This window comes from Homarus americanus, unplaced genomic scaffold (assembly GCF_018991925.1).
Source record: "Homarus americanus isolate GMGI-L3 unplaced genomic scaffold, GMGI_Hamer_2.0 scaffold32583, whole genome shotgun sequence".
Classification (NCBI taxonomy): Eukaryota; Metazoa; Arthropoda; class Malacostraca; order Decapoda; family Nephropidae; genus Homarus; species Homarus americanus.
The window spans coordinates 14,586,106-14,601,775 of record NW_024713129.1 but is presented as its reverse complement, the minus strand read 5'-3'; the positions used below and the strand labels follow the sequence as shown (position 1 = coordinate 14,601,775).

General features: G+C 36.9%; 1 protein-coding gene across 1 annotated transcript in view; it reads right to left on the bottom strand.

The window, feature by feature from the left end:
* The window catches only part of LOC121868183 (dihydropyrimidine dehydrogenase [NADP(+)]-like), a 30,218-nt gene that overhangs the window by 1,573 nt on the left and 12,975 nt on the right, over window positions 1-15,670 (bottom strand). The window contains exons 3-20 of the mRNA XM_042368494.1: window positions 15,165-15,335; window positions 14,418-14,579; window positions 13,728-13,818; window positions 13,042-13,268; window positions 12,618-12,768; window positions 12,116-12,285; window positions 11,100-11,310; window positions 10,365-10,549; window positions 9,695-9,792; window positions 6,278-6,395; window positions 5,917-6,081; window positions 5,480-5,632; window positions 4,996-5,116; window positions 4,012-4,131; window positions 3,278-3,420; window positions 2,195-2,374; window positions 1,836-2,057; window positions 47-204 (exon numbers count right to left, since the gene is read on the bottom strand). Of these exons, the coding sequence (XP_042224428.1) occupies window positions 47-204; window positions 1,836-2,057; window positions 2,195-2,374; window positions 3,278-3,420; window positions 4,012-4,131; window positions 4,996-5,116; window positions 5,480-5,632; window positions 5,917-6,081; window positions 6,278-6,395; window positions 9,695-9,792; window positions 10,365-10,549; window positions 11,100-11,310; window positions 12,116-12,285; window positions 12,618-12,768; window positions 13,042-13,268; window positions 13,728-13,818; window positions 14,418-14,579; window positions 15,165-15,335 (2,846 nt within the window). The remainder of the gene's footprint in view (window positions 1-46; window positions 205-1,835; window positions 2,058-2,194; window positions 2,375-3,277; window positions 3,421-4,011; window positions 4,132-4,995; window positions 5,117-5,479; window positions 5,633-5,916; window positions 6,082-6,277; window positions 6,396-9,694; window positions 9,793-10,364; window positions 10,550-11,099; window positions 11,311-12,115; window positions 12,286-12,617; window positions 12,769-13,041; window positions 13,269-13,727; window positions 13,819-14,417; window positions 14,580-15,164; window positions 15,336-15,670) is intronic.

The window sequence follows — 15,670 nt, the reverse complement described above, 5'->3', positions numbered from 1 at the left end:
ATAAGTAACAAAGACAAAGCGTGAAAATATTCTTCCTTGAACATACCTGATGCAGTCAACAATGGGGCACACAGATACACACAAAGTGCATCCAGTGCAATCATCATTTACTTTTGTCAGATGTGTTTTGGGATCGAAGGAGATAGCTTGGTAACCTGAGTCATTACATGTCATGTAACATTTACCACAATTGATGCACATTTCCTGAAAGAGTAATATATTACAGTTATTTTCTTATGGCATTTTGGATTACATTTTAATGTGCAAAAACATTTAGTACACGTTTATACCACAGTAAAACCTTCTATCATCCATCAGACTTGCCTAACAATCAATCAAGTCATATCATGTAGGTGCAAACCCCAATGGTCTAAGAAGACATCCAACCTTCTTTCGAGCAATAATTAATTTACTTTTGCTTTCTATTTTCCTAATTACTAATCTGTACCAAAGGCTCTCTCTTGCTCCCAGCATTTTAGTTACCTAAACTGGCACGGGGAATTACCAGTTTATCTTATTGTAACTTTGGGGTAAGAAAATAATTAACTGTACAGTACAGTATTTCCTGTTCTGTTACAGTGCTGTGCTTGGTATTATTCACTACTATAGACAATTCTATTTTAAATAATGACATCTTTTAACATGAAAGTGAGGAGGACTCCCATGAACATGACTCCCCAATGGGATCAGTTAATATAGCACACTGTGTATTAAACCACGTAATGCAATGTGGCCGACACTGCACTCTGCTGCCTTTACTTTCCTCACTTATAAAGATGGGTGAACTGGGTGCGCCCTAGAATCTAATATACTATAGGACTAGGCGTGTGTCTGTCTGTCTGTTCTGGGCAGCCGAAACGGCACAATCGTTTTTCATCAAACTTAGTTGAAAAATCGCAAAAAATTCGAAGAGTGGAACAAACCTGGTCCCATGTCGATGGTTTCTTTAGGAAGGCATTAATTAACCATTTTATTTACGATGGAAAACGATGCAAGTCTACGGACTTGGCGCACCCTAATTAACCATGCAAGTCTACGGACTTGGCGCACCCTCATTCGCTGTACGCTAGCCAAGCACGAGCGTTCAAACTTTCACTGGGCACAAAGGTGCCCGCGATCACTTGTTGAACCTACAATCCTTAGTTAGGACAGGAGGCCAACACTACCGTATCTGCCCAGCTACTGCACTCCTATCCCTAACATAGCATTGCATATTTACCCTCTAAAATGTGTGCATGGTGATTATATCATATTAACTACCTTTTATCTCATAACATATACTACTGTACACTGTACTTGAGTAAGATGCCCACTTATGCTGAAGGGCACCTTTCTCAATGTTAAGTCCTTAAATTTTGACCTTTTATCCCCCCAAATATAGCAGCTTTAGAGATTTACATTTTGAATACACAAGTTTTTATAGATACGGGTTGTATCCAGAGCTGATTACTTTAACCTTTTTTGGGTTGACTTGTCAATTCATGAAATGAGGAAGATTCAGGTTGTCCTGAACACTTGATCAGTGTACTATGTTAACCTATTCACTTCCACCAAATACAGCAGCATAGTGAGAGCAAAGTGAAGAAAGCCAAGCTGGATGGCTTAATCAGTTCAAGGAAACATGCTTTTTATCAGGAAGCTAATGGAGGAGGAAAGTATTATAATTGCTGTTTTCCATTTCTCTGACAAATCTACATAAACAAACTGTGCATCCTGAGGATTACATCATACTACTACTGTACTGTAGTAATCAAGTTAAAATTATCGTATTTTGAATAGGCACTAATACTGTACATATCCATGCCTAAAAACATACAAGAATAATATTTACATACTTCATCAATAAGTGCAACCATTTGTTGCTTGTTGTCCAGTTCTCCATACGTTCCTACCATAGACAAGGCTCGGCCCACCATATCTTGCACTGATGGGATGCCGTATTTTGGAGTCTCAATACCACGATGTTCAGGGCGTGGCTCTAAAATGTCTGCCTGACTTTTATATTCTGCAACAATTTTCTCTTTCTCATACCTATAGGAACCAAAGTTGGCGAGGCCCTGTGGACAATTTGTGTTAAAATGGTCAGTATTGAGTGTATAAATTTTGTTAGCTATTCAGTGAAACCCCAAAAGAACATTGTAAGAATGATGTTGAGGATAAAGAACTATATCAAAAAGGTTTGAAGATCACTCACCTTGCCAATAACACTGCTCAGAGTCACTATAGGTTTGCCAAGCTGGTGTCGAGGAGTAGGAGGAGATTGACCCATCCAGTCCTTCTTTGACTCCAATGAGTTCAGATAAAGCAAAGCCTTAAGGCCAAGAATATAGTCCTCAATGACTGTAAAGTCCTGGTTTTGCACTGAGCTGCACACCTATGGGTTCAGAAAAAATTAATTTATAGCATAAAGGTACTAGCAGTATACCTGTTTTGCTGTATCACCTCATTTCCCACTAAGTTGCTTGCCTCTCCCATGCCCACCACCTCTCTCAGGTCCCCTGCCCGAGAGAGAGAGAGAGAGAGATTTCAAAAGTTTTGTTAAGAGCCCTCAAGACACCCAATGCCCTTGTCAAAAGTTCACATCTGGAACTAACTAGCAGATGTCTACCCTACTAGAGGTCACAGTCTCAAGTTAAAGAAGCCCCAAGTACAAAAAAATGTCAGAGCAAACTTTTTAGCAGTAAATTGTCAAACTTTAGCATAACCTATCTGAAAATGTTATGATAACACCGAGTATGAGCTCCGTTAAGACTAGACTTGACGAACACTGGCACAAATTTTGATTCAATCAAGAGCCCGTTCATGCCCCAGTACTGTACTTCCCAACAATGTGTAGCAGAGAAATAATTTACCACCTGACTGGCTAGTGAGCTGACCATTGTCAAAGAGGATAAGAAAGAAAGATATGAAATTAATGCCACTGAAATACAGAAATTTTTTCCTGAAATGGTTAGAACACTAAACCTAGCACGCTTTATGCTATTAAATGTAAGATTAAAGTTTCAGGCACACCTTTAATTAATCCTTGAGACATTATCTGGAAACACAATATGAAAAGACAATTTGTAATTCTAGAAGTGATATTTTCCCGACCAATAATGGAAATCATGCATTTAAACATCCTACTGTAAATAAACATCTAGGTCCTTTGTATACCTGGTGTATGTATTTTGTAAACAGTACTTGCTTTGTCTATACAAATGATAGATCAATGTAAATTTGTATGATGATGTTCTGATTAAAACTGAACTGAACTGAACTGAACTGATCCTATTACCTGTAAAGCAGAGGCACCCCCTAACAAGAACTGGAATCCAGCATCTGCAGAATCAATACCACCAGTGGCCAGAATGGGAAAATCAGGTAAGGCTCGGCCAATGGCTGTTACAGCACGGAGAGCTATTGGTCGAATTGCATTACCTAAGAAATGGTTATAGGGAATTACTATAGAAAAAGTTCAGAGGAATTATATTTCTAAATGTAATATACTAGTTTGCAAATGTGAATACTACTTTAAACATACTCTCATAATGTGCGTCAAAAACTTGGTGATAACATAAAACGAGTCATCAACGATAACAGCCTCCAACTGAGCTGTGCATAATGAAAAAAATGAGAACCAGTTCACCACAGTGGATCTGATGGAATGGGTTAGGTTTCTTGAGAACCAACTGGATACTGAATTTTTGGTTGGCAAATAACAACAAATGGGAAACTTAGGGTTCGGTTCCCTAGCAACAAGAAAACCCCAATGCGTACTGTATTATACTGTACAGTACCTTAAAAAAACAAAAAAACATACTTACTAAAATTTAGTATACAGTACATGTACAGTCATACGTACATTACCAAATTGGAGTGTACAATTCTTCAAGATGGCTGCCCGGGCACGAGCAATTTGAATTTTTTATTGGATCATCTTTCAGATAAGGGCGGATACCTGTAAATTCATTTGCACATGAAGGACACAGAAAAGTCAGTTTACCTAAATTATCAAATGAAAGTCCTTACCTGACACTCCTCCATATGTTGTTCTCTTCTCCTTGCCAACAGATGGCCAAGCTGAGCCATCTGGTCGAAGACCCATTAACCCAGACACTGTGTTGGTGGCCGTGACACCATCTGCTCCTCCTTTTTAAGAAATCATAAAAAAATAAAAATAAAAATCATGGGAGGGATGTACAGTACAGCACCCCCAGTGAAACAGTATACAGTATTTGCATAAAAACAAAAGATAACAGTTTGGGCTACTAAGTCTTAATGAAGACCTTTTGGGCTGTATTAATATAAACGTATTACAGTACAGTACTTCCCTGATCATTATTATTAATTTAGTAACTTTAATATTATTCTGAGAATAGGAAGTCTTACCAATGATTTTTGTGTAGCTAGACATCAAAGAATAGTTAAAACATTATTAAATTCATGGGAACTTTTAATGTTCTTCCTTTCCCTTTTAGCACTTTGACAATATTGTGGACAAACTTAAATAAACGTTCAAGAGAATAAAAATTTGATTTACATAATGCCAACAACTATATACAGTCTCTCCTCGACTTACGACGGGGTTCCGTCCCGACGACCAGGTCATAAGTCGAAAACGCGAAAATAATACATAGAAATTCTAAAATGGGTGTCTCTTTTTCGTCTCAGCACCACGAGAACTCTCACTTTTACGCTTGCCAGCCATTTTAAATGGAATTACAAACGAAAATTTTGTCAGTACACAGCGCGAGCACTAACGTAAGTGCTGTACTAAAAAATACGTGATTTGAAAAATATTTCATACAATCACAGTGGTCATATGTCCAGGTTGTCGTAAGTCGAGGAGTACCTGTACATTATAAAGTCAACCACAAAATCTCAACCAATTACTCATGTAGCAAGAATCTGATTTATATATGATAATTTCAGTTGACATTTTCATGGCATTTATATGATGAACACAACCTATATACAGTATATATATCTAACAAATAAAGTATGTGCCCTTACCTTCATATGCGGCCTTAGCAATTATAACAATGTTGGTAACATTAGGAGTGAGCTTTGCAAAGAAGGGAATGTCTACTGCAGAACGTACCCAACGACAAATGTTTCGAACCAACTCTGCATCCTAATGAGAAAAAAAGTCTGCTTAGAGTATGGACACTAGGCAATTAAATTATGATTTATCTAACTAAAAACAAAGCCAACGCTTGATAATATTTTTAAATGGTGCGTAGACACTGGTGTTTCTTACATTTTTCAAGTATAAATAATGTATACAATCCTCTGAAGAAAAGAATTATTTTGTATTTACTTCATGCATGTATGTATGTACAGTTAGGTTAGGTCAGGTCAGGTCAGGTCAGGTCAGGTTATGTATATACTTTTATATTTTCCATTAGTTTTAGAGCTCAGCTTCAAAGTTAACTTTTGAATAAAAACATTTATGTTATTCTATGATATAAGATAAACAAATACTACCACTGCTCACCTGGCCACAGGCAAGGCCCATTCCCCGCTCACCCATGCCATGTGGACAAGACAAGTTCAGTTCAAGAGCATCAGAACCTGCATCTGCTGCTTTCTTGGCCAGGTCAATCCAGTCTTGAGAATTATAGCTGCACATAATGCTGGCAATGAGGACCTTCAAGAAAAGAAAAATACCAATGTTAAGAATTTAACACTTACTACAGAGGAAAGATCACCAGACACTTTATTGTACCTAGGATAAAAATATTAGAATTATAATATAAAATTAGAGCAGACTTTTTTTGCAATGTAAAGATTAGTACACTAATTCAAGTCAACTGTAGATTATATATACCCCTGTACTATATTTTCTACCAAAATGTATATGTGTACTGTACAGTATTTAAATTTGGTATTACATTCTTTAAAGTAATCAAAAGGTTACTGTCTTTTTCATACTTTATCTGGAAAGTCCTTTTTGAGTTCTGTGATGCTCTTTAGCCAATAGGCACATGTCTTCTCAGAGATGAGCTCAATATTAAGGAAGGAGCCTTGGCCAGGACCATATACGTGACCAGAGGTTGTCCCTCGCACTATACGCGGTGATACATTCGTTACAATATCCTGTGGAGGAAGATATAATCATGACACTGTGTCTTGGATTTCCAGTGACTGACATGATATTATCTGTCAATACATTTCATCCTTCTTGTTTATGTCATCATTATCATAGGTGCTAAAAACTAACATAAAAAGAAAAAAATAATAAAAAATCTAAAAGGAAAATTCAACAGTACACTACTGTACAGTGAAGAAGCACCTTTTCTAACACAAATGTTTTTGTGACGCAGAAGCCCCAACCGGCCTCATAAGCCCTACGCATCATTGGTGCTGCTGTGGTTGGAGGAGCAGACGCCAAACCAAAGGGGTTTGGAAATCTGAGGAGAGAAATAGGATAATTATCTTTTAATTTGGGAGTGAGGTGTAAGTTCAGAAAATTTAATAAAAGGCACTTTTTACATTGAACATTAGTCTTTAATTGTTTACCAGATATACAAACAAAAGTGGTATAGTAATGAAAAGTAAATGAAAAACTTTGTTGTTCATAGTTAAACTCCAAACAATATATAGTCACCACAATCAAATGAGATCTCTTGCCTTACTCCCTAATAAAATAACCCTATATTAATAATATACACAATCTATGACCCAAACATCTGTTGCTAAGCCACATTACTGCAGTCTTACATCTACAATGCTTATGTTCAACCTACAGTATTACCCCAGCTTGCCTTAGTCTTTTGTATATTCCTGGTTATCTTCCCAAAAATGTCATACAGCAGTTAGAGGCTCTGCAGAAATGTTGAAAAGATTACAGCAATAAATTATATGAGACAAGAAACTCCACAATCATCTCGAGCGCAGGAACAACATTATCATGTATGGAGTCTCTGAGAGTCCACCAGTAAAAGCCAAAAGCAAGCAAACACCTAATACAGTCGGCCCTTCACATACACGGGTTTAGCATTCACGGATTCGCAAATACGCGGATTGCCCCGCCGGAGGAATATTCTGTACATTGAAGTTATTGAAATACATTAAAATCGCACGCGGCACCAAACACTGCACACCGCCCGCTCCCGCTACCTCACACACACACATAGCGCGTCGTCACCCTCACTCAGTCAGTCTCGCTGTAACCACGCTTGTGTTGACATCAGCAATGTTGTTGCAAAAATATTACATTTCTGTGAATGTATTATATCAAGGACAGTATGAATAGAATATCACTAATATAACAGTATTTTGACCGAAAACTATTAAAAAAACCAGTAACATATCTTGAACATCGGAAGGTTAGGTAAAGTCTTTTCTTTTCATGTAGTTTATCCTAATTTACATTGACATACATTACGTTTCAGCAAAACTACTATTTATTTCTGAGAATATGGAAATGTAATATTTTTGCTGAAGTGACGTACGTATTACAGTGGAAAGTGACGAAAGCAATGACTTTCGCTTTCTTTTGTTCAAAAGATGTTACAGTAATCGCTTTTCGAATGGTTTTCAGTTAAAAACTGTTGTATTACAATAATATTCTATCCTAATTCACTTGTGATGCAACAGTTTTTTAACTGAAAAGCGATTACGGTAACATCTTTTGAACGAAAGAAAGCGAAAGTCATTGTTTTCATCACGATTTTATCTCACTTTCCACTGTAATACGTACGTCATTTCAGCAAAAATATTACATTTCTGTGAATGTAGTACATCAAGCACAGTATGAATAGAATATCATTGTAATATAACAGTATTTTAACCAAAAACTATTAAAAAAACGAGTATCATCTTTTGAACATCGGAAGGTTAGGTAAAGTCTTTTGTTTTCGTCATGTATTTTATCCTATTTTACATTGAAATACATCACGTTTCAGCAAAACTACTATTTATTTCTGAGAATATATTCATTCAGGCGCAGTTTAGGTAAAATATACATGTGATGGAACAGTTTTTTAACTGAAAACAATTTGAAAAACACGTACCCTCTAGCCCTGTTCAAGGAGAAGACTGGGAGAAGCTGTTTGGCGCTGAAGACGATGACAAGGAAAATGATTTTGATGGATTTTAATGAAAATATTCAGAAATATGGTATCGTAGTATTTATTCAAGTGAATTAGGATAGAATATTATTGTAATACAACAGTGTTTTAACTGAAAACCATTCAAAAAGCGATTACGGTAAAATCTTTTGAACAACGAAAGAAAGCAAGTCATTGTTTTCGTCACGGTTTTATCTCACTTTCCACTGTAATACGTACGTCATTTCAGCAAAAATATTACATTTCCATATTTATTTCTGAGAATATATTCATTCAGTCACAGTTAAGGTAAAATATACTTGTGATGTAATATTTTAATGAAAATACCCGGTAATTAGAAATACGGTATCATAGTTTTCTTTAGTTTCAAATTTAATTAACAAAGATTGATGTTTCAAATGTAATGGGCAAAAATTTATGTATCTATAAATAAACTTTAAAAAATGAATACTATGTTTTACATCGTCCTGTGCTACCATACCATGCATTTGGCTACTTTGGGCTTGCTATGATGACGCAAGAGATCTGCCCTGGCAACTGTACCGACACTCACAGCTGGTGGTGCGTCGTTTCCATTGTTTACTGGTAGTTACTGGTAAATATTTTTCAACCTAACGAAACTATTACCCGTTTAGAGGTCGACACCCAATTTTTTGCCCCAAAATTTGGTCTTAAAAACTCGAACTACACACAGGTATATACGGTAAATAAGGACATGCGGGGCCAGGGTTCTTTTTTTTTGGAAGGGGGGGGCAGCAAAAATACACGGATTTTTAACATTCACGGGTATCTCTGTTACCTAACCCCGGCGTATGCTAAGGCCGACTGTAGTATAAAGTTTGAGAATATAGGAATAAATGTACTGAACATATGTCAGTTGTCCCAAATGAAATGGATAAGCTAGGGGGAAAAAGGGAATAATTTTTTGTATACAGTCAACCCTCGCTTTACGCGGTCCCACTTTATGCGTTTCCACGTTTAAGCGGTACCCTGCCGAACACGAATGCTCACTTTCCGTGGTGTGTGTACCCTTTTACGCGGAGAGCGGTGCGAGCAGGGTGCGCACAAGGTCGCCCAGTCATCAAAACATTACCGAGTTCTTCACCCGCCACCCACCACAGCCGGCCCAAGTCAGTGATAGTGATAATGATAGTGAGGATATGGACTTATATGGACTTTGAGGGGTTTGACAAAGAGGCCCTGCAAGCCTCTGTGGTGGATAGTGATACAATTGATACAAGTGTGAGGGCCAATAATCTGCCCTCTGCCTCGGAACCAACCCCCCATCCCTGTGTGCCCAGCCATCTTTTCTACTAATGTAAGTGTTAAAAAACCTAATATTATTGATATTTCTCTTAATTATTAATTGTGTGTGCATACCATCATAAAATTAAGAAGTTATTTTTACTACAACGTAGGTATTGTGTCTGAAAAAGTGGAGTTTGGGGGTCGGCCCGGTCTCTATTTCAATTAATCCCATATGTTATGTTGTTCACTTTACGCGTTTCTCACTTTCCGCGGTACCCTGTGGGTTCAATTGACTGCGTAAAGTGAGGGTTCACTGTAGTATACATATTTGGATCTAATTATCAACTATAACACAGCATAATGTATAACTACCGGGTAAAATCACTTACTTAATGCCACAGATAGTAACAGAGATGTCTACATCATCAATAGGTGTGTAGAATTTAGGAAGTTGAGGAGTCTCGGGAACGAAGAGACCGTGGAGAGACTGTTACATGAAAGAGATTAATGTCATAAGATAATGACTGTATAAACATAGTCATCACATAGCTACATAAAAATTGCAACTGCACTAATTGTACCCAGCACGGGAACATCTCGACCATTCATAGGAAGAAATAATAACAAGAAAGTGATACTAAAACTCTGCCTTCAGGGATATAATACCGAACATTTAGAAATAAGACCGAAAAAAATATGGGTCAATAATCTGGAATTGTAAAAGCTGTGATCACCAAAACTGAACCTGGCATGTAAATATCATGTGAGAAAATGAGAAAATCTATCTTAAAACTTGAACACAATCAGCCAAAGGAAACTCAAAGTTACAGAGCATTATCCAGAAGTGTATAGATAGATCACTACACTGCTAACCCAAATCGGGAGAGCATATCTTTTATGGTAAATAGAATTGTCGTATCTTTTACATATCTCTATCAATAATTCACCATTTCATATCATCTAGTAGGATGGTAAGTGATCACTATCTAATTTCTGTCCTTCTGCAAGACTGTACACACCACCCTCAGTCAAATGCTCCTCAAATCTACTGTTTCTTACCTGCAGATACTTATGAATATGCCATGAAGCTGTTTTTCCATCATTGACACTTTCTACTGTAGTCTCAGCAACACCAGCAATATCTCCTCCACAGAAGACTCCAGGTTCACTGGAACTCATAGTTAGTGTATCCATTTCAGGCTGGCCCCATCGATTCAGTTTCAAGGGCGCCAAAGCTGCCTGAACTGTGAGTAATTACAAAATATCAAATACAAGAGCAATTTAGCTATGATAATCTGTGATACATAAACAGAAGAAAATTGTTTCAGGGAAGAGTCATAAGTTTTGACACTCAAAAAAAACAAAACAAATGTAGATGAATTTGACGAATACGATATCAAACAATGTCCCCCAAAAATATTATCTGACTGTCCATATACCGTACAGTACTTAAGACACCTCCTGAGTAAGAAGCATCAATAGCTATTCATTTTACCTGAAGTTATACTGTACTATACAGATATCCTGTGCTATCCGAAAGGATCATGTACCTCGAAAAACATTCCGTTATTGAATGTTCGGTTGGAGAAATAGGGTACGGCTACTGGCAAACAACAAAATAATAATTATACAGTAATAACAAAATAAATAAACATTTTCTTATATTTTGCAGCACAGCTTACTGTACAGACAAATGAACTAGGCAAATGTGTATGTTTTGGCATGACAGTACAGTACTGTACAGTATATTCATTGTGATGGCATAAAATTGTTTATGAGAAGTTGATAACTTACTATCTGGGTCTGACAGGCCAGAACCAAAGGCTGAGATGATGTAGTCACACTTTAGCCTCACTGTTTGATCTTCATCTTCAATCCAGGATCCATCTTCAGTCTGCTCTGTCCGCACAAACTCCATGGCAGCAACTCTACCATTCCTCACAATCACTTTGAGCGGTGACAAGAAAGGGAGGAATTCACACATTTCTTCACGTGCAAGTTCCATCTAAAGATAAGGAAAAAAAATGTATGCACAGCTAATGTCACAGCCACATTTTGAATCATACCAAGATGCATGTCCACCAAAGACATGTTCAACCACTGGTAAGTAAACATGAGATTATAGCACTCACTTTGTTGCTGAGTGTAAAATAATTAGTGCAGAGAGTGAACCCTGTCCTTCACTCTGGGTAGGAATCAAACCTGGGGAAATTTACTTGCAAGGACAATGTTCTACAGTGTACCACCAAATGAGAGGAAAATAATGAGATGGTTTACAAGTATGGTGTGTTATGTTGGAGGATTAAGCACTTACTGCACATGTTACTGTACGTGTTATGTTGGAGGATTAAGCACTTACTGTACATGTTACTGTACGTGTTATGTTGGAGGATTAAGCACTTACTGTACATGTAAAACTTTGTCTGAAATAGGAGTGTGGTAGAATTTATGGTCAAATGGATTTTCAGGAATGGCTCATTTAAGATCTTGAGAACAAGAAAACTTTTTGAGGACATCTATTTATAATGTAAATTAATTTCAAATAAAAATGTACATATATAAACCATGAGAAAATATTGTGAGGAAAAAGGAAGACTCAAATAAGGGAAATTCATATGGATTAGTATTACGGTAATGCTAATTTACACAAATATCTGGTACAATTGCTACACAAGTTATCTCAAGCATAGTAATCACTACTTCATTTAAAAACATGCTTCTCTTGATATACTATTGTTACTGTGTTTCAGAACAGTTTACTTTTTTTGTATGAAAAGGTTCCTTCATCTGATAACTTCACAAATACACACCTCTTCAGGGACAGCCCGAATGTTTGTAAAACCCTTTCTGAAGATGACAAAGACACGCTTTGCCCCACAGCGCAAAGCAGATGTAGCACAATCAAATGCAGTATCTCCAGCACCCAACACCAGCACCACACCCTTTACTGACGGCAGCTGAGATTTACAAGCACACATCCCTGTCAGATTACCACGTGTTATTCACTTATCTTTTAAATAATTACATTCAATATATAAATCAAGACTTCAATGAAAACAATAAGGATTCAACTTTTATGACAAAATTGTTTTCTTAAAATAAGAGGAAGTGAATTTGATACATTAACCATGAATTTAGTTTCTTATCAAATGTTTTATTCTTTAAATTTTCTATCAAAAGAATGTGAATTATACATATATCATATCTTATCCTGTGATATGAGTATATGGGAATTAGGTAACAATCTAAATAGCTTATAAGTTATGAATATGACAAGCAAGTTCTGTATAACTGAAATCTGAAACAGCTCACCTGGTTTACTGGCTCCTGTCACCAAGGGCAAGAAGTCTTTACTTGTATAGAATCCCATGTCAATGTTAAGGTCAGCAAATATACCAATTTTCTTAGGGTGAGGAAGACCAATACCAACAAAAATAGCTTCATATCCCTTCTGCTGCAGGTTCTGAAATTACATGTAAAGAGTTATGTTTTTTCCATAAAATAAATGATAAATGAAACAATAATAAAAGAAACACATTACAATATATGGTCAATGATGGTGACTAATGTGTTTATGGAAGGTTCTACTGGTTGCCACTTCTAAAATTACACCAAGAAGTTGAAGACACTAAAGCTCTACCTCTTTTTGCAATAACAGTGTACTGTATAGTAAAGCAAATTTCCAGAGCCTATTGCACATGAACATCACAAAGCAAAAACAACTTTTTTTTTTTACCTTAATGGTTATATCTGACTGAGAAAGTTTACGGCCATGATGTACTTTCACCCCAAGGTCCTTCATTTGGTCCACCTCGAAATTAACCACCTCATAAGGGAGTCGGTACTGTGGAATTTCAGAAGAACTCAAACCTCCGACATATTCACTCTTCTCAAAGACGTCAATGTTGTGATAACCGAGTCGCGCTAAAAATGTTCCACAGGAGACTGATGCTGGTCCACATCCTGTGATAATTAAATATTTTGTCATTAATTGCTATAAAATATTTACTGTCTGTCATGACTATCTATACTATACTATATATCGAAAACTGAAGAGCTGTACACTTACTGTACTATGAAAAGTATCTTAACGGAGGGGCCGATGATTTCAAAATGAACACTGACTCCTGTTGTCTTGGTAGGGTTGTCAAAATTACTTCATCCGTTGCATCATATTGTCTCACACAAATTCATAAAGATACATTTTGAAGTGAGTGTACATCAAGCTTACCCTGAGAGGTACCACATCTACATACTGTACACATAGAAGAATCAAAGTCCTCTTCTATTTTACTTTTAAACTGAACCAGTTCCACTCTGACATTAAATCGAGAGTCTAGTGTAATATATTTTGGGGGAATAAAAATTTCATGAGACAGCTACAAAAAGCTAGTAACAGACAAGTACATTATAGAAACTGACCAATCAGTGCAATTTTTGCATCGTAGCTCTCAGGAAGGTCTGCTGGTAAGTCAGGTGGCCGAACTTGGGGAATCTCCATCTGACGGAATATCTGATAAAGAGACAAGATTACGGTCACCCTGAAATTTGACAAAAACAAAAGAAGCCCTCCACTAAATTGGTATAGTGGTTACACATGTATTCTAACTACCATGTCCTGGGTTCAATCCCCAACCCAGGACAGATGTGAGAAGGGAGTTATCCAGTGGGACACTACCAAATATGGCAGGTTTTCTCAGGGTACAGTATTCTGGTTTCCTGATGGACTAACACTGGGCAACACAAGTCAAAACAAAGAGCAAACCAACTGCCTGAATGGCTAGTAAGCTAATACAGTGTGTGGTGAAAAGATAAAAAATAAATAAATACTGTATAAATATTCCATTTTGGTAATGAGATCATTGGATACAGTGTAGAATATTAACAAGTGTAATACCTATCCCACAGCTGAACACTCACATTAAAATTAGTTCATAAATATGCATGAGAAGTATTTTGAGGCTAAATCCTCTGGTAATGCCACTGTCTGCTAAGTGATAACATTAAAGTTAAATTTATTGCAAAAATTTACAATACTGTCTGGACCCATAGGAAATATATCCATTTTACTCAAAAAGTTTTATGTCATAAAACTGTCTTAAGTTAACTCACTTCTGTTGCAAACTGCTGCAAGCCTCCAATGTTGATAGGACCTTCCTCACTGGCATAGAGGTTACAACCACCAACACACAGGTCACTGGTGGGACACACCATCCCACAGGTCAGTCCCAAGGGGTTGTCTGAGAAGATCATTTTAGCTGCACCATAGTAATTCTGTCGATCAAACCACATAAAAGGTTTCAATGAATTTTTAATACATACTGAACTAATTATTTCCTCGTAGTGGCAATTGAAATATCAATGCAATAAACCTTTATATTTGAGTACAGTGTAATATTCATAAACAGGGAGAGTTGGATTGACAGTAAATTCTCCCTCTCCTACACCAAAAATTTATATATGAACTTCATCAATTTTTAAACAACTTATGTCTAATAAGTCATATTTATTTTAATCTATATTTGGAGATTGATTCATGAGACAATTGAGTTAAAAAATGATAACAGGGTGTAGAGATGTAGAGAAGAGCAAATCAACTTGACAGTGCTAAGTTATATTTGAATCTGTGTTGCACCTTTATTGATTTTATATATTAAGTTCTATTACCCTCACAAGTGAAGCTATACTGTACTATTGTCTGTTTGAAGCAATACTGTCATCAACATTGTGAGCAAAAGCCAGTCAATATTATCCACCTCAACTTTACTGTACAGCCGTGATAAAATCTATATGACTTATATAGCTGCACAGTACTAATTTATTATCTATAACTGCACATCAACCATACAACAACACTACCTTGTTTGAAATACAAGAGATGAACTGCTTGACATCGAGCTGTGTGGGGCAGGACTTCTGGCAGGGAGCGTCAGCACACTTGAGACAGCGGGCAGCTTCACGGAGGGCGCCCCTCTCACTCAGGGTAGTGTGCTTGATGTCGTCAAAGTTCCTCTCCAAACCACAGTGACTCTGTTGAGGAAGTGGTAGGTTTAGAGAGCAACAGAGTGAAGACGACCAACAGAACCTCCCTGTGTACTGATGGCATATTAGTTTTCAGTGGCCTACAGTATAAGGAACCCAAATAAAAATTACATCACATTGGGGTTACTTAGACTATACACTTTTTCATCTAACAAATACACTCTGTACTTCACTACAGGCCCAATACTCCTAGAAATAGTGATGTTTATATGAATCTGTAATCTACTGTATAAAGACCCAGTGGTTTTTTTATCATTTCACCACTAACAGCTTGCTAACCATTCAAGCAGCTGGTCTGTTCTTGTTACATTGCTATATGACTT